The sequence below is a fragment of the Serinus canaria genome, chromosome 1 (assembly GCF_022539315.1).
Source record: "Serinus canaria isolate serCan28SL12 chromosome 1, serCan2020, whole genome shotgun sequence".
In the NCBI taxonomy this organism is placed as follows: Eukaryota; Metazoa; Chordata; class Aves; order Passeriformes; family Fringillidae; genus Serinus; species Serinus canaria.
The window spans coordinates 49,520,135-49,542,503 of record NC_066313.1 but is presented as its reverse complement, the minus strand read 5'-3'; the positions used below and the strand labels follow the sequence as shown (position 1 = coordinate 49,542,503).

The 22,369-nt window shown below is 41.6% G+C and overlaps 2 protein-coding genes across 2 annotated transcripts in view; one reads left to right on the top strand and one right to left on the bottom strand.

The window, feature by feature from the left end:
- The window catches only part of SMAD9 (SMAD family member 9), a 43,168-nt gene extending 35,317 nt beyond the window's left edge, over nt 1–7,851 (top strand). Inside the window, exon 7 of the mRNA XM_030234731.2 lies at nt 65–7,851. Within this exon, the coding sequence (XP_030090591.1) occupies nt 65–208 (144 nt within the window). The 3' untranslated portion in view covers nt 209–7,851. The remainder of the gene's footprint in view (nt 1–64) is intronic.
- Nucleotides 7,852–13,155: 5,304 nt separating this feature from the next.
- RFXAP (regulatory factor X associated protein) lies at nt 13,156–22,087 on the bottom strand. The gene is made up of 4 exons (XM_050976483.1): nt 22,081–22,087; nt 17,978–18,633; nt 15,312–15,419; nt 13,156–13,385 (listed from the first exon to the last, which is right to left on the bottom strand). Exons 1-4 carry the CDS (start codon nt 22,085–22,087, stop codon nt 13,275–13,277), a joined length of 882 nt encoding a protein of 293 aa, XP_050832440.1. The 3' UTR covers nt 13,156–13,274.
- Nucleotides 22,088–22,369: the final 282 nt, after the last annotated feature.

Genomic DNA, 22,369 nt, shown 5'->3' with positions numbered 1-22,369 from the left:
TATGATTTAATGTTCTGAGTTTTTTTTTTAAAAAAACTCACCTCACTTTTTGGTCCTTTTATAGGGCTGGGGAGCAGAGTATCATCGCCAAGATGTCACAAGCACGCCCTGCTGGATTGAGATCCACCTGCATGGACCATTGCAATGGCTGGATAAGGTGCTGACACAGATGGGCTCACCTCATAACCCCATCTCCTCAGTCTCTTAAGAATCATCTCTAGAATTCCCTTAGGATGGATGCTATTGCAGGCAGTGGCTTATAGAATTCCGATGAACAGAAGCTTCTATATGTAGATGTATGTAGATGTAAATATATCTATACATAGTCTACTCTCTTTTTAAAATTTTTTTTTCATTTTGTGTTTTCTAGTTACTCTGATGCCAGTACAATGAGTTTAGAAATTCGGGTATAGCATATCTGTTCTCTAGTACAAAATAAGCCAAATTCCTGCAAAAGTGTCAAACATTTCCTGTGAGCATCTTCATTCCCCAGCCAAGCCAGTAAACGGTGCAAATTCCCAGCACTTTCACATGGGTTCAGAAACCTGTCTCTCGCTGCTCCTACTAGGTGAAATTCACCCCTCTGCAGGAAACCAAAATAAGATCTCTGTGCCATTTATATTTATCTTACATCCTGATTTCAAGTCCAGAAGAGGACCTGAGGTGGTGCACAGGACTTTTACATAGAGATGACTTTTATCTAGTGAACTGAAGGACTAAACTGCCATTCCAGTCTGTCTCCCTACTGCAAAGCACGATGCACCAACAAATCCTCTGAAGAGCTGATGCACACTGTCTCTCCTGGGATTTGGCAGGAGAAGGGAGCATGTTCAGCACAGGAAACTTATCTCAGAGCATTCTGGACAATCTGAGAAGTCTGATACTGCTAACATAGTAGGGTATGGTACTGCTGCACTGAAAAGCAACAAGCTCCTAAGAAAAAGAATAATAATTTAAATATATGGCCATGAGTTAAAAAAAACTAATAACCTTCCAGTGCTTTTTTGCAAGGTACATACGTACTTGCATATGTGTCCAGCATGTAAACTAAGTCCTGTCCATTCTACAGTATTGATGTAGTTTGTTTTAAAATTAGGACTGTCTGTATTTAGACTTCTGTGCTGATATCAAGGTACACCTAAAAGGGATTTGAACTGTGATTCAGAAAAGGGACATTAATTGTGCATTGAAGAAGCAAATAATTACTTTGTCATTCATCTTGGGAACAGAAAGCCCCACACTCAAAGGATGCAATGAGAAGGAGATGGGAGTCAGCCATGTCCATCCCCTGTGTTGGGCCAGTCCTCACGATCTGACAGCATCACTCAGGTCAGACTGAGAGGGCTTCCTTGCTGGTCACTCCATACATACCTATGGATGGTTTCTTGTCTTAGGTACAGGCTTCTTCATTTGCTGAGCTTTTGCCTTGCCTGCAGAGGATGGTGAGGCATGGTGAATCCATGAACAAGTAAAGAGTGAATCTATGTGCAGAACCTTGTCTGTGTTCCTTCTGTAAGCAGGGAAACCTATTGGCCATACCCTAATCCCATCCTTGCAAAATGCTGTTCACTTGGAAAACTTTCCTGAGAAGACAGGTGAAACTCTTAGTACATTTTGATGGCCTTTCCTTTTGCTGAAAGAGTTGAGATTATTTCTTTCCGGGCATAACAGTCCACTGAAAATAATTTTTATTTAAGAGTCAAAAAGACTGAAAACATCTGCAACATCATTCCTCCATTGAACAAGTAGAAATATTAGTGGAAAAAAAATGTTTTTCAGAATATTTCTTTTCTTCTCACACAATATCTGGTGCTAGACATTTGCTGCATAATTAGAAGAGTACTCCTGAAATCTTCAGCTGTATCACAAATGTAAAAGGAAATAACATTCACTGGAAAGACAGTGAGTAAACTGACAGTGTTATTTCATTTGAATGCATCTTCAGCTGCCTGCAGCTATAGCAGGGCACAGAAGGATAAATTGTTGTTAAGTTTGAGCAGTAATAGCAAGATGTATAGGAAATTTGTAAGTGCAAAGAACCCTATTCTGTCACCATTTGACATCAGCAGGGTCACTGTGAGATAGGAAAAACTTTACAGTCTCTTGCAGCAATGAAATCCAATATCAATAATAATAATATACAGAAATTCCAGGTGTGCCATTTACTATTTAGCAGACTTTAGAGACATCAGTTTGGAAAAATGCATTTTCCTCAGCTCTCTCTTATTGATCAGATACTGGAAATGTTTTTTAGCATGTTCATTGCCCCTCTTCTCCAGTTGCACCTTTGCTCCAGGATGAGCACCTTTTGATTTTGCTCATTCTTTTTTTTTTTTTTTTTTTTTTTTTTTAGCAGCTAAGGATAGAGGACATCACCTTTACTGTCCAGGATCTAGTTCTGTCCCTTGTCCTAGATTCTACCTTGTCTTTTAGGTTGAAGCCTCCTTCCCTTTTAATATAGAGAAAAGTCTAGGAGTTCCTTTTAGGCATTCCCAGCATTGTCACCTTCCTCACAGAGAGCAAAGGGAAAAGTTCTGAGGTGCGTCTGCTCTTGGGCAGCTCCAGAACTCAGTTTCCTGTCAATGCTGCAGAGAAAAATTGGATGGCCAGTGAAGAGAAACAGCTTCTTCTGGGGCATTGTTCCATCACAAGGTATTTCAAGCAGGTGAAATACACTCCTACCTGAGCATGCTTGTGTCTTCCCACTGAGTATAAGGGGAACTCAGGGTCATTAGCTCAAATGCAGACTGCTACACTGGATGTATTAAAAAATAGATGAGAGGAACTCTAATGAAGGTGTGGTGATTTTCCCAGCCTAGTAATGATGCTTGCTCAGCCAGTGTTTGTTTGGTTTAAATGGAAGTTGGTCAATTTGGAGCAGTTTTTCCTTTCCTTTATGTTTACCTTTAATCATTTTACAAATAGGATTTGGCTTCCATGTAGTCCATACATGCATCTCATTTAAGGTAGTCACTTTAATACTGCCTTACTAATAAGAAAAGAGGCATTTCTGGAGCATGCTTCTTATGACCCATTTAAAACACCTGTATTAGGATGAGATGAATTTCAGCAAATTTAACTATTTGCTAAAAACTAGATCAAAGCACTCGATTCTGGGCAATTCTGACAACAGCCATCTGGTTTTAGCCTTTGGAAAGGCTGCTACCACTGTGTCCTTTGTTTCCTATTGTGATGGTTTCTGGAGGCTTAGCCCACGATGCTGTGTAAACACACAGAAGCTGACAGCTCCTCCCCAAAGCCCACAGTACATGGGAGGAGCGGTAACAGTGGATGAGACAAAAAAGTAAATAAGATGACACCTGCCCAGATAAAAAGTAAGGTTAATAAACCATTTATTTCCCTTTCTTTTTTAACAAGATTTCTTTTACAGGCTTCTCTAATATATATGAATTGCAATTGGTTAAAATTCAGGTTTCTTACAATTTACAGCAATATAACTTTGTATCTCTAATGTCTTCCCCACTTTGGAAGGAGATAATTTCTGCTCAAAGGTCTTAATGAACCTTTAAACCCATAGTCAGTTTAAGGTCTTTATAAATGTTCTACACATTAATGCTCAGCCTTTGGAGACAGTCTTCCTGAGAGATTTAAAACCACTTACAGCAAGACTACTTAGTTGAAGGCAGATTTTTAAAATGGGGTTTTTTTGAGTCATCAACAGTTCATAGCCTTTTAAAAGTTTCTGTGGAGCACTACCATGCATCAGCAGGCAGTGGTGGGAGCCTGATGAGGCAGAGACATATAGCACATTCAGCATGGTATGTAGACGACTTGTTTTCCTATTAAATGGTCAAGAGAAGATTATTTTAGTTGCTGCCAGCTCTTCAGCATTACCAGTATTAATGTGCTGTTTGCATCCAGAGGTGACAGAAGCAAATCTCGCACCCTGAGTGCCTGGAGCCATTCCATGGCGCTGCTGCTTGGGTGGCTCAGTCCCATCCCCTTGCCTAGGAAAAGCTGCCAGGTACAGCACAGCAGTGGCTGTAGCATTGCAAGGTGCAGCATGTGCTTGTCCTCCCCAACAGCTGCTATTCCACCAACATGTTTACTCCTCATCAGAATGCTTTGCCGAGCTCAGTCTGAAGGGTAAAGTATCAGAAACATAAAAGGCTACTGTGGTCCAAAGTAGCATCAGCTGGAGTTGAGGAAATCCCTTCCATGTCTCCAGCAGCTACTGCGTCACGACTTTCACTGTCCAGAGCAGCCTTGTCCGAGCAGTTCCTGTCTGGAGCAGGGTGTCAGACTTGATGCCATGGTGAGATCCCTTCCAATATTCATCATCCTCTGGGTCTCTATGGAGATTCAGTAATAACTGGTTGCCACAGGAAAGAGCTCTCTGTTAGCAGCACTTTCAGGATGAAACACATTTCTCCTTAGCTGTTTCTTATTAGTGTTCCCTCAGCATAAAATAAGCGCTCCAAGCATCTCTCACTGTAAACATATTTTCACCACACCCCTCTTAAAATGCAGAAAACAAGGCATTTGTGACTGTAACCTTATCTAATCTGCTCTTGTTCTTCCTGACTTACTACACCCACCTCTGTCTATCAGCTCTACAAATGAATCTCACCAGGGACTAAGGAGTTGCACAAACAGCTGGATTTACAGAGGCAGCTCAGGCAGAGACTTTGCTTCTTGACTGCATGGAAACAATTAATAAAAAAGCCTGATCAATTTAGGAACTTTAAAGGGGTATCAAATATAAGACTAATGTTCTTGGATCAAGACTGCTCTGGTACAACTATAAAATATTTTTTGAATACTTTAGTACTACATGGTACTCAGCAAAGGAAAGAAACATTACATCCTCTCTACTATTCACCCTATCTTCCCATAACCTAGCTTAGTACAAGCAAAATCAAACACAACAAAAAAAGATCAATGAGTCATAGAGTAATTAAATACCATTTTCAAAGCTGAGAAGAGCTGCCTAAAATGTAGATTTATATCACAAGAAGGTCTTGTAGTTATAGGACAAGTGGGTAATGACTTTACTGAAAGAGGGTAGTGACTTTACTGAAAGAGGGTAGTTTTAGTTAAGATATTAGGCAGAAATTCTTTATAGTGGGGGTGGGGAGACACTGGCACAGGACAAGCTGTCCCAGAGAAGTTGTGGATGCTCCATCCCCAGAATTGTTCAAAGCCAGGTTGGATAGGGCTTTGAGTAACCTGGTCTACAGGAGTGTGTCCCTGCCCATGGCAGGAGGTTGAGACTTGATCATCTTTAAAGGTCACTTCCAAGCCAAACTATTCGATGAAAATGATGTCCCAGATGCCCACCCAGAAACAAGATTTCCTTGCTCTGGAGAAACCTGGAGAACTGGCTATTACTTGAACATCTGAACTGATGCCCTTCTGAGTGACTGGAGACCTCACTGAAGGGGCTGAGAAAATTTTTATAAAGGATTTACAGTTCATGGGTGTTCCAGTAGCCAGAATTGCACTGAGATGGTGAAGAGACTGAGGAGGAGGAGGGAGCATACAACAAGATAAGCCCAGTGGTATAAGGCAGTACATGCTCAGGCAGCCACTCAAGGCCTGTTTTAGGAGCAGCTTGAAGTACCACAATCCTTGCTTGGGTTTTTCCTATACACTTGGCCTGGGAGAATGTGCCAGCTTCCTGATTAAGCCATCCCATGTAGTGGGGCAAATGGTGTCCCATGTGCTCCAGAGAGTAAGCTGGAAACCACACTTGGAAGATTATCCTCTGCCTTGCCACATGACTAATGAAGAGCTCAGCTTCAGGGCGCTGTTCAAGGACACTATAAACACATCCAGTACGTGCTCCTCAAAGAAAGATGCAGTCTGAACAGAAACTACACAACTCAAAAAATGTGGACTATATAGAGAGAGAGCATCTAACCTGGGAATTGCGACAAACCAGCTCATTTCAAGGTAAGGTGGGAAATTGAAGTGCCCAAAGGAAAACAGTAAGCAGGAACCTTCATGAGGACTCCTGACTATGAAATCAGATTTTTAACAGTACATAAGGATGGACAAGTATGTTTCCCTAAGAGCAACTAAGAGATCAAGTTACCATGAAAAAAGAGCTAGACAGAGTTAGTCCCATCTTGCAGGGGAGAGAGATTCTGTGAGACTTGAGACCTGTGAATTAAAAAGTTCTAAACCTGGAGGCTTCCTTGCAGCCACTGAAACAGGGCTTGTTCCTCATGGCAGCTCCAGGAGTACCTTTCTGCAAGATACAGGAAGCCTGAGTGGGCATTTAGTCTTTGTTCAGTTGAGAGAAATTGCTTTGTGTCTCTAGGACAGACAGACACTTCTGCATGCTGGGGACCAGCACAGAACACAGCCTTTGGTTTCTACCCATCATCTACCCATAGGAAGCTCCAGAACAGCCAGGAATAGCCAGAATCCTGTTACGTGTTCACCCCAGGGCTGTCCAGACACCCTGCCCAGGCGTGCCTTACATTACATTGCCATAGTGATGCCACATTTCTCTTCCAGGGAGGTGAGGCACATGAGAATCCTAGCAAGAGGACACCTCCACTTGCACCTGGGCCATGCTTGCAAACTTGGCACCTGTATAGATAACAAATCTAATTTGCAGGCCATGTCTCTCACACAAGGTAGACATAACCACTATGTCCTCCAGAATCAGCTACTCTTCCATTACAGTCAATGTGAACATTTGCAGCTAATTGTGAACACATTTTAGATCTTCAGTCATAGTGTTTTTATTATCCATGGATGCTGCTATTTTATATTCCGTGTTAGTAATCAAATAATATTGCATATGAATAGCATAGGATGAAATAGACCAACCAGTTAATAATTTTAAATACAGACCTCATCAGCAAAGAAAAGCTAGAGAAGCTTGGTAAAGTCTGACCCCTTGCACTTTCACAGTAGTGAGTGAGCACATCATATTCAAAGTGGTTTATTTGATGCTAAAGTGTGTGTTGTCTTATTAATTCACAGTATGTCCATAAGAAGCTTTGCAAATGAGAGCAAGGGAACAAACATGATGATGAGCAGAGATAATTGCACATTCAGGTACATTTTTTTCAGTTACTCAAGCAACTGGAGTTTTTAATTATTTGTAATACATTTAAAGTACAAGTTAAATGTACCACAGCCTGCTTTCTGCAGATAAGTCAGTGTTAGCAATTTAAACCTTCATTTCATATCACCTCTGTGATATAAATGATGTTGAGAAGTGAGACAAGAAAGTGACAAAACAGGCCTTTTTGTGTGGATCAATTAAGTCATGAAGTTGCAAAGCTCTATGCAAGAGGCTAAAATCGTGGATTTGAGCAAGGAGTGTTAACTATGGGGTTGTGTTAACTATGACCTATCAGTCTGGTGAGAAAAGCACTGTGAGTCATCCATAGATTAACAAGAGTCAATCATGTCTATGAATAATTCTGCCCTCTGTTTTCCATCAGAAGCAAAGCAAAACATCTGTACTATCCACAAGTATTACTCATGGTTTGTGACATTCTGTCAACCAGCATAGGTCACTGTATAAAGAACAATACTTGGCTTCTGCCTCTGGAGAATGAAAAATCACAGACATAGCTTCAGGAGTGCGAGAGATCTGGGCAGCTCGGAGTCTTTCAACCAGCCCCAGAGTACTCTATTCCATGCCGTGTCGTACCAAGAAAGATGGAACGACTGCTAACCAAGGGGACACTTTCCCAAGCATTCCTCCTGCTGCATTTGATTTGAGGCATTCTGAAGACAACACATTTAGTCTGAACAATACACTTTTTAACGCACTCCACTTTCTTTGGCCGGAATTATTCTATTGTAAAAGGGATTATTCACGTCTTGTGTTTTACTGTTAATAAAGATATTTCTGTTTTAAGAGCTCCTTCTCTGGTTGTCTCCCATTCTTCTCTTTTAAAGAGATTGGCTGTAGGTCCCAGTGTGACCACAAGTAACTTTGGGAACTGGAGCATTTAGAAAGCCTTTATCATACAAATCAGACTTAGGCAAGAGGAATCAGTAATTGCACCAAGTGAGTAATGGGATGCTTGACACAAGAAAATGCATGGAAAATTAATTCAGCAAAAAAACTCCATGTACATGAATCCCTCACTGTCCTGTGATAGATTTGATGATTCAAGAGGTTGGTTCAGTTTTCTCTGGATGAGGACAGCTCTTATCTGACAGGCAGTCAATGAATAGTGATGCTGCCCTGTGACAGAAGCCTTCTCTCTGGACCAGACTGACATTAGTGGAAAGACAGACTTGCAGCTGCACAGTTCTTGAACTGCTCAAGGACAAAGAGAGATATAGTAAGAATGTATGCTTAGAGAAGTGTTGTGTTTCCATCCTCCTAAAATTCAGATTTTGTTCTGTGATAACAGAAGGGAGTAGACAACATAATGAGACCTCAGAGCTACAGCAGACAGTGCTGGCTTGGGAATCCCATCCAATCTTCTGCCCAAACAGGAGAGCACTGCTACCAGCACATGTCCCAGTGTCTGCACAAGCCTAATGGTGCTGCTATCACAGACTACCAAAAATACAGGATAGGTGAGCTGCCCTCTACTAAACATCTCTATGCACATCTTCAGCAACTGACATTTATTTTGACTTAGCCAACTTGTTCAGCACTGTCATAACAAACACTCTCTGTGCCAATTTTATGTCCTGGGGGTTTGGGTTTTAAAAAAATTTAATCAGATCTGTCCACCCAAATGATCTGCTCACCTTTTAAAAGTTGATCATTTAAACCAAAATCAAATACATTATTCTACAATTTTTGCCAATTATGTTTTCACGTATATTCTTATACACTGAAATGTAATCTAATTTTGCTTAAATCTAAAATAACTTTTTATAACAAGACCTTGAAACACAAAATTTACTTCTAGTCAGAACTGTTTTTTTTAGTACAGGAAGAAAAATGCATACAAATTTAACAAAACAAAAAAGAACAGACTTTTTTTTAAAGAAAAAACAAAGACTTTACTCATTTATTGGTCCAGAAATGTTTATATGAAGTTTTTCAAGTTCTTTTTTAAAGAACAACTTGCACAATGCTAAACACAATAAATCCCCACAGAACAAGTTGTACAAATACAAAAAGCGGTGCATGTAAAAATCCATAAGACTAACAAATACTGCTGAAGAGATTATTTAATGGATCAAACTGCTACAATATAAAAGTAGTACTTGATAATAAGCACCTAACCCATTTGGATAACCTCTATTCAGAAATGTGGCTTAATACAAAATGATTTTTATAAATAAAACAGGGGATTTAACATTTACATAATATAGTGTTTGGATTCTTAACCCAGTCTGTGGAGGGATAGAGTGCAAGAAAGTAAAGATAGTGCAGAGGGCAGTCTCACACCTGAGGAGTTGCTGCTGTACTAATCACCAATGATTAGGAACAGGCCTGCCCTTAATGGGCCACAGCTATGTCCAATAAGACCAGTGCTACAAAAGAGTGGGTTAGCTGGTTGAGGAGAGAGTTGGAGATCGTTGGTTGTGCTGTGAAGAAGGAGTTAGTGCTGCAGGGAGCTGCCTGTAAGAAATCACCAAGAAGGTATGGGAGCTTTGCAATAAGATGACAACACCAATGAATTACAAGTTCATTTTAATTGGCTGAAAACCTGTGAAGTTAAGCATTGCAGCTGATTAGACATCTGTTGTCTTAATAAAAGAATTTTAACTTTACATTTTTGAGAAGAAAAAGGATAGATTTTGAATTATTTACTATTATGGGTTATAAACTTTATAATTTAATTTAGTCACTTAAAAATTAGTGGTATTCTAATCTGTAATTAAGTTATATTTCACATATAAGAAGTTAGTAATTTCAAATAACTCCACGTAACAAGGTCCAACTCTCAGTTTCATACTTTTCACCTGATACCTTTTAAAGGTTTTTGCCATTTACCACTTTAGGAACTTTTAAGTGCAAATTCTTTTACATGCTATGCACAATGAAGCATTTCAAACCTACTCAACTTGCAGGAAATAAAGAGATCACCTACTTGTACTTTTCTGAACTGCTGGATTGACTTCTTGATGGCATGTTGTCTCTGCCTTTAGTGCAAGATTCTACAGGACATAAATTTCTCATATCCCTGAGCAACTGCTGTTAGCTAATCCCACTGGACTGACTCAACTTCAGAACCATTCCACAATGTCCACAGAAAGTAACTGACTTCCATCAATGATTGTCATCAAAGACTGACTTAACTGTATATGTTTATATAGAAAAATGTTAATTTATTCCAATTTTGGTAGAAAAGGGTGTACAGCTAAACACTGCTACCATAAACAAGCTTTTATTAAGAAATTAAATATTAAAATTAAGGTTTAAAATTAACTGGAAAAGACTTCTCCAGATTTCACAGGAAACATCCCTGAAACAGATCATGCAGCCAGTGCTACATGGAGTAAAAGGGTAGCATTAATTACATGAGCTCAACTGGGAATTCCGGAAAAAATCATGGACGGGCCAGAAGGCAAAGATTTTGGAGCATTGCCAGAGAAGAGAAGGAGACTTGTGCATGAGAAGCAGCCCCACACAATGAGTTACCAAAGATGAAAAAGGATATGCCCTATTTAGTAACGGATCCTCATGTGTGGCAGGAAACCATCAGAAGTGGACAAGTCATTGAGGCTGCTGAAGGAGATGGTAAGTCAAGCCAGTTTGCAGAGGTGAAAGCCATCTGAACTAGCCTGAGAGATTGCTGAATGAGAAAAGTGACCTGCTTCTATCTCCATCCTGACGGCTATGGAGGTGGCTGCAAAATGGAAGACCAATTGGCAATGCAAGGATAAACCCATTCTGGGCTGGACTGCACCTGCACTAGGGCAGGACATCAGTGCACAGGTCAAAAACATGACTGGAAAGGTATATCAGGGAGATGTGTACGTGCCTTAAAACCACTCCACTGAAGAACAGGTAGATAAGCTGCCAAAACTGAATTAACTTAGGTACACTTGGACCAGGAGCTGTTAATAACCTTATTGGGCCATGAAACATCAGCTGCAACAACATATGATCTTATCAATGAGGGACTGACCTGATCATCGAGGCCATTGCACAGATCATTCATGAATGAGAAGCATGTGCTGCAATCGACCAAGCCACTGAAGTAAACTTTCCCTGGAATAGAGGGTAGCAGCTGGGTTTCCAGTATGGTGAGGCCTGGCAAACTGGACCACTGCCATGAACACACCAAATACGTGGTACATACTCACCATGGTAGAAGTAACAACTGGCTGGCTGGCAACATACCCTATAAACCATTGCCACTGTTCAAGACACCATCTCAGGTCTCGAGAGACACATTTTTTGGCAACGTGGTACCCCAGAGAGAATTGAATCAGACAATGGGACTATTTTTCAAAACAACCTAACAAATTCTTGGGCAAAAAAACATGGCATTGAAGGGACATCACATCCCTTATCACCCTAAGCCTCTGGAAAGATTGTATGGTATAATGGACTGCTGAAGACTGTGTTAAGTGTTTGGTAATGGGGCATGGAAAGATGGAGATGTAACTTTAACAGAAGCCACTTGGCTGGTTAACACCAGATCTGCAAACCTCCTGGTCCTGCCCAAACAAAACCCCTATTCACTGGAGGAGGAGATAAGGTCCCTCTACTATACATGGGAAGAGGCTGGGGAAATCGAGGTGGATTTCTCTCCCTATAAGGAAAAGGCAAACCTGTTTATGGGATTGTCTTTGCTCAAATACCTGGCTGTACTTTGTGGGTAATGCAGAAGGATGAGGAGACCCAGTGCGTGCTCCAAGGAGATTTAACTGTGGGGGGGACATAATTTGTGGTCTAAGTTGCAAAAGTAAAGCAGCAAAAATGACATGAACTGATGAAGCTTGAATTTTGTGAGGAATTAGGAGAGTGGGAGGCACAGGATCAGTGCTGGCGTCCAATAATTAAGTGTGCTGCTTCTCCTGTCCTGAGCACCCATCTTGATGTAATCTAACCCAAGTCATGTCATGATTTTGGACATCTCAAGAGGTGGAGGATGCTTTTGAGATGAGAAAATAATACATATCTGTGAAAGGACAGGGGATACAGTTAATGAAAATTTACAAATCTGTATGTCCAGCCAAAGTCAACAGATCATAGTCCTTCTGCTCTGGTGAAAACCTCATCTGGTGGACTGCATCCAACTCTGGAATCCCCAACATTGGAAGGACATCCACCTGTTACAGCAAATCCAGAGATGGGTCACAAGCTGATTAGAGGGATGGAAGACCTCTCCTATGAGGAAATGCTGAGAGAGTTGTGATTGTCCAGTCTGGAAAAGCAGAGGCTTCATGGTGACCTAATTGCAGCCTTCCATTACTTGAAGGGAGCCTACAGGAAAGATGGGAGAGGGACTTTTTACAAGGGGATGTAGGGACAGAGTAAGGGGGAATGGGTTCACACTGAGAGTAAATTTAGATTAGATATTAGGAAGAAATTCTTTACTGTGAGGGTCGTGAGGCCCTGGAACAGGTTGCTCAGAGAAGCTGGGTATGAACACACCCTCCCTGGGAAGTGTTCAAGGCCAGGGTGGACAGAGCTCTGAGTAACCTGGTCTTATGAAAGGTGTCCCTGTTCACAGCAGGGAGCTGGAACTTGATGGTCTTTCAAGGTCCCTTCCAACTGTTGAGGAATACATCTGGTGCAGGTAGTTGATTTGTAAGCTACAGTTAGAGATGCAGATGAGATGGAAATTGAGCTCTGGGTGGGATTGCAGACAGGAGGCAGCGAACTGCCAACTCTTTGTACAACAAAAGGCATGAAGGTGAGTGGCTAGCCAGGTGAATGGACACAGGGACGTGGCAGGAATGGAAGACTCAGAAGGGAAGACTCAGGAGAAAGAGCCTTAGACTGTGATAGTATAAAAGCCCAGGAGTTCCTCTGTCTGAGATCCCTCCTCGGAGGCACCAGCCCAGGCTGTTTCTGTGTTATTACACTGTTAATAAATTGCTTTATGGAACAAGGTTGCATAAAGACCTGGGGTCAAACCAGTAAGGAAACCTGGTCTGACTGCAAGCCAGGTGTGCTGGGAGTCAAGTGGGGCACCTGTCAGAACTTTCCGTAACACCAGGCCATTCTATGATTTGCTCACAAATCTGCAGACTCCCAAGCAGATCAAAACCTCTAAAGTGCAAATAGGAAACAGATACATAACAACAGCAGTTTCCATTTTTGTTTAAACACTGAGATTTTGTATTTATACAAAATACAGATCGTGTCCCTCCTTCAGCACCAGACTCATCTGCAGATCACTGATCTTTCCTCGTTACCCAGGTGCTCCTTGAAACTGTTGCTGCCTTTGCTCCAAAGCTTGTTGACTTAACAGTTGCTGTTGTTTCTGTAGAAACTGCACTACTTCTGGGCTTCTGAGTAGGGACTGAAAGAGAGAGAAAGTGAATTTTACTCTACAAAACTCACATATGTTAAATAGCTACCACAGTAATATTTTTCCATTACATGAATTTGCACGTTACCCACTGCTGTTGCTTAATATCACAAAACCCCTGTAAGTATAGCAGACAGGAGTAATTTATTGACATACTGGAACCAAAACAACTTTCAGTTGTGCTTCTGTTCAACAGCTGTGCTTCAATTGAGCTAATTTCTACATTTCTCACTGCAGATTGCTCAAAATCAGTTTAATAAATGAATAAAATATTGTAATCCTGCAGCAAAGCTCATGTGCCTGTTGGAGTTCAAGCATCAGGACTATGCCCACAGCACATATTTCAGTTTTAGGCAGTCTTGTGAGGAGCAAGGAGTTGGACTCAATGATCCTTGTGGGTCCTTTTCAGGTCAAGATACTCTACGGTCCACAATTTTCCGACGTTTCAAAACAGCAGTCCATCCACAGGGAATGACTTAAAAAACTCCTCTGCATTCAATCAAAAGACAAAAGTATCTAAAAGTATTTGCATTTGGCTCCTGGCTTGAATAGTTGCAGTCTGTAATCCAACTCTGGTTGTTCACTCTCATTCCTGCATGGTGGCAGCACAAGTGATTGTAAGGTAAAATGGTATATCAGGTTGGGAATTGATTCCTTCCAAAAATTAATACAGGAAAAGGGTTATTTTTCAGCTGAATGAATTCCCTAGATGCTTGCTCATTATCCATGGTTACTTCAATGATAAAATCAAAGAGGTACTGCAAGTCAGAGGAGAAAGAGAGAAGCAAGAAACAGATCAAGGACAATCTGAATTTCAGGAATATTGGAAGGAATCCTGAGTTCTTAAAGAGCCTTGACATAATTAGTGCAAAAGCTCTGAAAATCTATTAAAAGAGCTTCTGGTTGCTGTACTCCAATAAAAAAATAATGTTTCATTCATAAGATACCTTTCAAATTTAATTAAAAGCCACATCAATAAAACAGCCAGGAAAGGGGACAGCAAGCCAGTAAGGGGGGACATGAAGAACAAGAGATAATATGAAAACTACTTTGTAGTTCATTACTTGTTTTCCTCACAAAAACTGAAAAGGTATGAATACTCCTCTGAATTTCAGACACAATCACTAAAAAAGTTCTATCATTGAGAAAGAATTATCAAGAAATACATCTAGGTAGTTGTATACCTAAGACTGACATGATGTTTCTTTTAAGGCTTTCCAAATTTCTGAACAAGCACTACAGCACTATAATGAGGATTGTTAAATTGCGTTAATTGCACAGGTAACAGAGGAAGACAAACAATCCCAATAGCTTTTAAAGAATAGGGATTGCAAACACATACAACAAAGAAAGTTGTAGTGAAGAAGCTGAACAAACTGTAGGTACTGCATGATTTCCCTGCACTGGGCTTAACTTGTTAAAGGAGGAACCAGTGTTCAAAAAACTTGCAAGACACACCATTTACGCAGTCTGCAAGTGTTATAAATCACACTGTTTGCTTAGAGTTTGCTTTATTAAGACACATACACACAACTTTGAGCTTGATATGATACGTCTACAACTTCTAAAACACACCATAGTAAAGCTTACATCAGACCTAAAGTCCATCCATTGTTCTACCTAAGGCTTTGGTTGAACAAGCTAAAACCATCTCTATTATACTGTAGGCACTATTTACCCTAAAGAAACCACCACATCTGTTACTACCAAAACTTCAGATCATTAAATTCAGTCATCTTAGTATTCTTCACAGAGAGACTGAAGTGTACATCTCTGAAGCATGTTTCAAATCTGAAATTATGCACTTGCAGTGCATACTTATTAAACTGATTTTCTTTTTTCACAATGGTGACAGGTAAACACTGTTACATTGCCTTTACTTATTTGAATTCTTAACCTCTCAAAAACAAGACTTACCAGCCTCTTTTTATTCAATACTTGTTCTAAAAGAGTAGGTCTTGCTGGGCGGTCTCCAATGGATCCTGTTCTCTGTTTTGTGACAGACACTGAACCTTCAACACTATCCTGCACATGACAGAAAACAGAAAACAAAAAAAAAAAAATCCAGAAAAAAAGGGGAGGTCAAACTATGAACACTATGAACTCTGATACAGTTCTACACAGAAAATCCCAAGAGTAGAGAACATTTGCCTCCTTAATCTGCAGAGCAAAGTAACAGCACAGGAATGGAAATCTCTCTATTCAAGACCTGGCCTTTTCTTTCCAACTCCTTTCACTATTTCACCAGCAAGAGTGAAGCAATGCAGCTGAGTTAGTCTTCTATACTGCAAAACTGAACAGGTTACTAGGGCTAGCTAATGGCTTCAATTTATTTGACTGCATTTCTTATAAATGAAGTTAATTTACAACAGGTCAGCCTCCAACTTGCGGAAATGAATTATATTTACCATTTGTAATTGGGCAGGAATGACAATAATCCTTGTAGTACGAAAACCAAAACATACTTTAGAACACTATGATGAACTCGCCATAGCCACAGGCTTTTTTTTTTTTTCCCTCCAAGTTTATTCTATTGAGTGTACAGTCACCAGTCACCTGAATTAGACATACTAGTACAACGTGGCTCTACAATCTGCTCTAAAGAAAATATGAAAGGTTTGGGAAATCTCAACCAATGCCAAACACTATGTGTATTACATTCAAAACTTACTGATACTTCCATCTACTGGAAAGAGTTTAAAAGCAAGAAAAACAAAAAACCATCCCAGTACCTTTCACTTCTATCCTCTCCACAGAAATGAAAAATGAAACTTCTACTAGGAACTTCTACCGAAAATGGCCTCAATAAAATATCACTCTAAAAAAAGTAAGTTTAGCACTAAATACCCTGCTTCTTCCTGCAAGTTCAGGCCCTAATTTCCTTATATTCAAAGCAATCTCCACTTGCACAAACTGGGAAAAGAAAACCCACCCTCTTCCAACATGCAATAATGACTATTTTATGCTACAGATAAAAAAGTTTTAATCCATCACTAGGTGAAATGCAGCATTTTTACCCTTCTCCCATACTGTCCCCTCTCCTAAACTAGCACAAGTATTTGTGTAGACACATCATGAACTGAGCAAGATGAACTATCAGGGAAGAAAGAGAGAAGAGGGAAAGTCATGCTGGTATATAAATCTAGCATTCATTCTCCTCTTGAATAATGTGTGCAGCTTCTCTTATCTCACTGAAATGAGAAGTAGCTACTAGAATTAGAAAAGGCTTACAAAACAGCATAGATGATAATAGTGTAACTTTTTCACTGGAAACAAGCATGTCATGCCTTTTCAATGTTAGAAGGAGAAAAAACTCAGAGTAAGTATCGTAAACACAAGAGGAACTGTTCTAATGTAAACACCTGGCAAATTAGGTTGACACCAACAAGATTCAAAAACAAGGTGAGTGTTCACACCAGGTAGCAGACCTGAAAAAACCACCAGAATGTAACAGAGGCTCAGAACTTACAAGAGTTCAACAAAAACCCAAAATACTATATGGAACACTTATCAATTATAGTTACAGAATACATCAGGAAAACCTCAGCAAGTCCTTTGAGCTGAAAGAGAAGATGAGAGAATATTCCCTAGCAGCATCATGTACACGTCCCTTTTTTAAAGCACCTGCCTCATGGCATTTACGGATATATAGAAGAAGATTCTTTCGTGTGACACCCAGTATGGTTACTGTTATATTTACATGAAGAAAAATGGAAACAGGAAAGATTTTGGTGGTCAGTTTGCAGTTAGATCAGTTCCCAATAACACAACTCCAAACACAGCTGTGATGACATAAAAGGGTTGCTTTTAGCAGGAGCTCCAGGTAAGATATTTTTTTTCTCCTGACAATCACTGTTTTAGACCTGCCCCTTTGAGCACAAACCACTCAGCGCCTTCAAGAGTAAAACTATTTCCCTTTTTCTGTCTCATCTAAATACAAGATCTGAAACACTAACTGTACAAGCAACCATCAGAGAAGTGTGAGGTCCTAGTTGAGTCACAAACTGTAGGATTTAAAAAGTTGAACGTTACCATCAGTTTTCCCACTGACAGTATTTCCCCATTCAAACAATACCTATAAGCTTATGCAGATTACGTATGAACTAGCAGTCATACTGGCAGGTCGAAATATTTACCTGCCATTTAATAGAAAAGTAACAACCAAAAAGCATCCTGAAGAACCTACACAACTGATTTTTGTACACCTGATACCCAACAGCCTTTGGGACTCTAAAATCCCACACTTTAGCGCCAGCTGAGAAACAAGTCTGACATCTCTCTTGGAACTATACTTTCCTACCACGGGAAAAAAAGCCACGCTGCAAGCAGAGCATCTTCTAGCGATATTGCTTTTCTAGGAATCTGGTATACCTGTAAGTTTCTACAATTTACGTCAGAACTGAAAACAAACGGAGTTTGCTCTGGCAAACAGAAAGAAGAACGAGCTGCAGGACGCCCAAAACTTCTTCCTTTTCCTCCGGCCGTCTGACAGATCCCTACAGACCCCCAGGAAGCCCCAGCTCCGAGGGACCACGCGGCACCCGAGGGTGGCCTGGCCGAGGCCCCGCCGCCCCCCGCCTCACCTCGGCCCGCGGGCCGCCCCCCGCGGCCGCCGCCCCGCCGCCCCCCAGGGCCTGGTCGCTCTTCTTGCGCTTGTACTTGTCCTTGTAGATCTTGTTGCGGTGCCGCTTGCACATCCAGGGCTTGCGCTGCTTCACCACCTGCGTGGTGGTCTCGCTGCAGCCCTCGTACGTGCAGCTCTTGCACTCGCCGCCCGCCGCCGCCTCGCCGCCCGCAGCCCCCGGCACCGCCGCCTCCTCCTCCTCTAGCTCCTCCAGGCTGGCCGTGCTCTCGCCGCCCGCCGCCTCGACCTCCTCCTCCCCCACCTCGACCTCGCCGGCGGCCCCCAGCTCGTAGAACACCATGAGACCGCCGCTAGCGGAGGGCGGCAGCTGCGGGTCGGCGTTCGGCTGCAGCACCACCCCCGCCGCCCCGGCCGCCGCCTCCTCGCCGCCGCCCGGCTGCATCACGAGCAGCGTCAGCTGCTGCTGCGGCGGCGACGAGGAGGAGGAGGAAGAGGCGGAGGAGGCGGGAGCGGCGGCGGGGCTGCCCTGCAGGGCGGCGGTGCCCGGCCCGGCCCGGCCGGTCCCTGAGCGCGCCTCTCGCGCGCAGCTCGCGCGCCTCCGCCGCACTGCCCGCGCGCAGGCGCCGCGCGCACGGCGCACGCGTCCCGGCCGCGCTCAGGGGCGGGGCCCCGGTAATGGCAGCACCGCCCCCAGGGGGTTGTGGGGGAGTTTGCTTCGGGGCAGTGGCGGCCCCGGTGGTCAGGAGTTCTTGCGGCCGTGTCAGAGCCGCCAGTGTGCTTTGGCCCTGGGTGGTAGATCGACCGCTCGTGGTCGAAAGGAGCGATGGAAGTCGGAGGGTCTGCAAGGAATCAGAAAGTTATATTAGTATACCGCGCGCTTGGCGTGGGAATTGGTTTGTTAGCCCGTGAGCTACTGTGTAAGCACGGCAGTGGGTTTGGATACAGGGGCAGGGTGAAAGGAAAGAGCGAAAAGATGAATTAGAGGGGGTGAGGGGTTAGAGAGAGGAAGAGAATATTAAGAAAGGAGAGAAAAGAGAAAAAAGAGGTGCTGCCCAAGTTTGGAGGGGGGTACCTTTTCATGGACAGGTTTCTCGCTTTCTCTGCAAATTAATTATCGCGCACCGTCTGCTCTTTCAGATCTTTTGGGAAATAGCTCAGGGAGCTTTGTGAAAAACGACAATCATTTGTTTTTAAAATTTTAAAAGTTTAATAGTAATAAAATGGCTATAAAAATAGCAATATAATTAGAGTAATAAAAATTTGGACAATTAGGATTAGGACAATATGAGACAATAAAAACAAGAGTTACGGACGGTCCGGGTACCTCTTTTTGGGCAAAATAAGCCCGAAAAAGGACACATGTTAACAGAGAATTAACCCTTAAAAACGATAGCCTGTTGCATGTTCATACACCTCATACTTGATGCATAAATTCCATTCAAAGGATTCTGTCTGGTCAGTGTCAACTTCTCCCTCTAAATCCCTGACGGCGTTTTCAGGCTGAGCGAGGCGAGAAGAATTCGATAAGAGAGCAATAAATTCTTCTCTGAAAGATTTAGGTGTCCTGTGGCTGCTATCTGGTGCGAGTCCTCTCTTTAAAAAAAGTATCTTACACAGCATAGTTTCTATTTTAACATTATGTTATAACCTAAAACTATATTTAACACACTACTTAAGAAAATTAATACAGCATAACTTTCTAACAAAACACACATATAATATTCATTTTAATATTTGCGAAGAGCCAGTCATAAAATACGCATTTTTCACAGCTTCAAGGAACTTTGATGGTCTTGATCTCCTCCCACAGCCCATGCCCACATCTTGCCCTCATTCCCATGCTTGTGTGATACTGCTCATCTCCAGGAACTACACAAGGCTGTTAGTCGAGGAAAAGTGCCACCCTCCCTCCGCCTGGCCTCCGTCTCCAGCCACGTCTTGTTCTTTCTTACAGAGCATTAGCATCAGCAATCCTCGTCTGTTAGTGTAAATAACCCTTGGTTGGCTCCATTGCTATTCAGCTATCGGTTTTGAGACATACACATAATCCCATCATCTTCTGGGAGTCTATGCCTGGTCAGCCTGCTCAGCCTCCTGTCCTGCTGTGGTCTTGTGATGGCTGCCTAGACCCAAGCTTTCCTGCTGCTGATCTTCACAAGTGCTGTCTCTAGGCTGTACTTGTATCCTTGCTCTTCATCCACTCTCACTTGAGAGTGCAGATACAGGGATGCAGTTTGGCTTCTCCCACTTAGCCTTTTTGTTGCCTCTAGTGACAGCCCATGCGGCTGTCAGCATGCTGCTCCTTGCCCTTTCTTCCTTTGGATATACATTCTCTCCTTGGGTTACTTGTGCATGGCTGCAGAGAAGTCCCACTGACTTCCATCTCCTTGATCACCTGCTGTTGGCCCTTCTTTATTTGTCTTACTTCCTTACTTTCCGTGGGTTCTTGCCTTTCTCATTGCACACAGCAGTTCATCCCATATTAAAGAACGCTACTCTCCCTGGCAATTACTGCAGCTCTCTTTTCCTGTCACTAAGATAAATGATTATGCTGTTCGCAGTTGTAGCCATTCTGTTTCACCCTCAATCTTGTCATAATACATTTCTCTCTCATTTGTCAAAATAGTTAATGATGGTGTAGTCCTTGAAAAATTGCAGTGAACTGAGTAACTCTGTCCTCATTGCCTCTCACCAAGCAGTCATGGGCGAGATGACCTCCAGATCCAGGGTTTCAAAAGGAATTACAGACTATATTTGTCAGTGAAGACCTACGTTCCCCACATCTGCTTCAGTGTCTTTCATCTCTGTTACACCCATGCTAGGACAACTTGCCAGAAGTTTTCTTTAGGACTCAGCCTTGAATTGTGTCAATGATGAAAAATACAGAAATTACATGTAGCCATGTCTTCCTCCTGCTTCTTAACTAATTTGATGTCATCACAAAATATTTGGGGTTTTTTTCACATTATAGGACTCTTGAAATAATTTTAGTTTATTTCTTATGCTTTGAATGCATCTTGAAAGAATGTCTTCCTAAAATTCCAAGTTCTCCTGACATTAATTAAAATAAAAATCCAGAGTAATAATGAATCAAATCACATTTTTCTCCAGCCATACTCCCTGCATGTTTCCACATGATAACTAATTAAAAGAAATAGGAAACTGATAACCTTTAAATTCTAGGGAGAGTTGTTTGGGCCCTTCATCCTTATGTGAAGCCCCACTGAGACAGCAGGGTTTGGCATGGGCCAGTCTGACCAGCAGACCAAAGCAGTTAAAGACTACATGAGAAAATTATTCATGGAGTTAAGGTTTCCAACCAAATGCTCTGCTGAAAACTCCCTCTCTTGTAGCATAAGTGGAATTCTACCTTAGACACTGGTAACACTTGGGGATTTCCAGGCAGACTATGCCTGGAAGCACACTTCAATTCCGTGGTTCTCATTTTCTCTTTTGAAGAAAAAAGAGCAACAAAAAGCCACGGATAACTAACAGTGCATTACAAAGATATTGAAGGGGTTAATTAATTAACAAATTGATCTGATATTTACTGAGTCTCTTACTGTACTGGAATGCAAAGTGTTACCAATTTTTTTAACCCAGAACCTTGTAATCTGCTTGTTTGAGGGCACAGAAACATACACAGGTAGTAAATTAGTGACAGCTAACAAAGCAAGTTCTTCTTAAAAAACTGCCACTGGTGTTCTCTTCTTCTTTTCTGCCTGGTTTGCTCAGAAAAGAGAAACACTCCAGTGGAAAAGAAATCAAAAAAATAGTTGTTTCCTTGGGCTGCACTTCTGAAAATATGTCTGCTGGAGAAGGAATGTCATGTTTGAAAAATTTTATCACCAGTCCATCATTGCTATCCAGTCAGGTACAGTCATATCGTGTTTTGTATTCCCAGGTGCAATTAAAAGGAGAGGACAAATACAATTATTGAAATGTAAGAAGTTCATTTACTGAAATGTAATAAGTTCATTTGTTCTCAGGCTAACATCTCTTAATAAATGTTTAAATAGATTCTCTTATTTTTTTGCTGTCTCTTCTTTTATGTTTATGATAGTTCATTTTAATGTTCTAGATTTCTGTGCTAGTTCTTACCATCCATTTCTTACTTGTCTTGGAAACAACATGCTTTAAAAAACAGATACCAGTTAAGATTCATAAAGGCAATAATCATTGAAGAAGCTGATTTGTCCTGCTTACAAACCAAGATAGTACTAATGATTATAGCTGAAGTAATATTTTCAAATTGTTAAAGTTGCTTTAGCAGTCTTCCAAAGAGATTATATGAATTTTGTTCACTTGATATCTGTCTGTGTGTCTATCTATCTATCACACAAAAATGCATTTGCCTTTATCATGTGCTGTAAGAGCACAGGCCATACTA

Bases quoted from the DNA above. Each gene is read 5' to 3' on its own strand.
- RFXAP (XM_050976483.1), bottom strand. The intron at 15,420-17,977 runs GTGAGGCGGGGG...TGTCATGTGCAG, and splicing joins GGGGCGGCCCGCGGGCCGAG to GATAGTGTTGAAGGTTCAGT. The intron at 13,386-15,311 runs GTAAGTCTTGTT...TCTCTCTTTCAG, and splicing joins TATTGAATAAAAAGAGGCTG to TCCCTACTCAGAAGCCCAGA.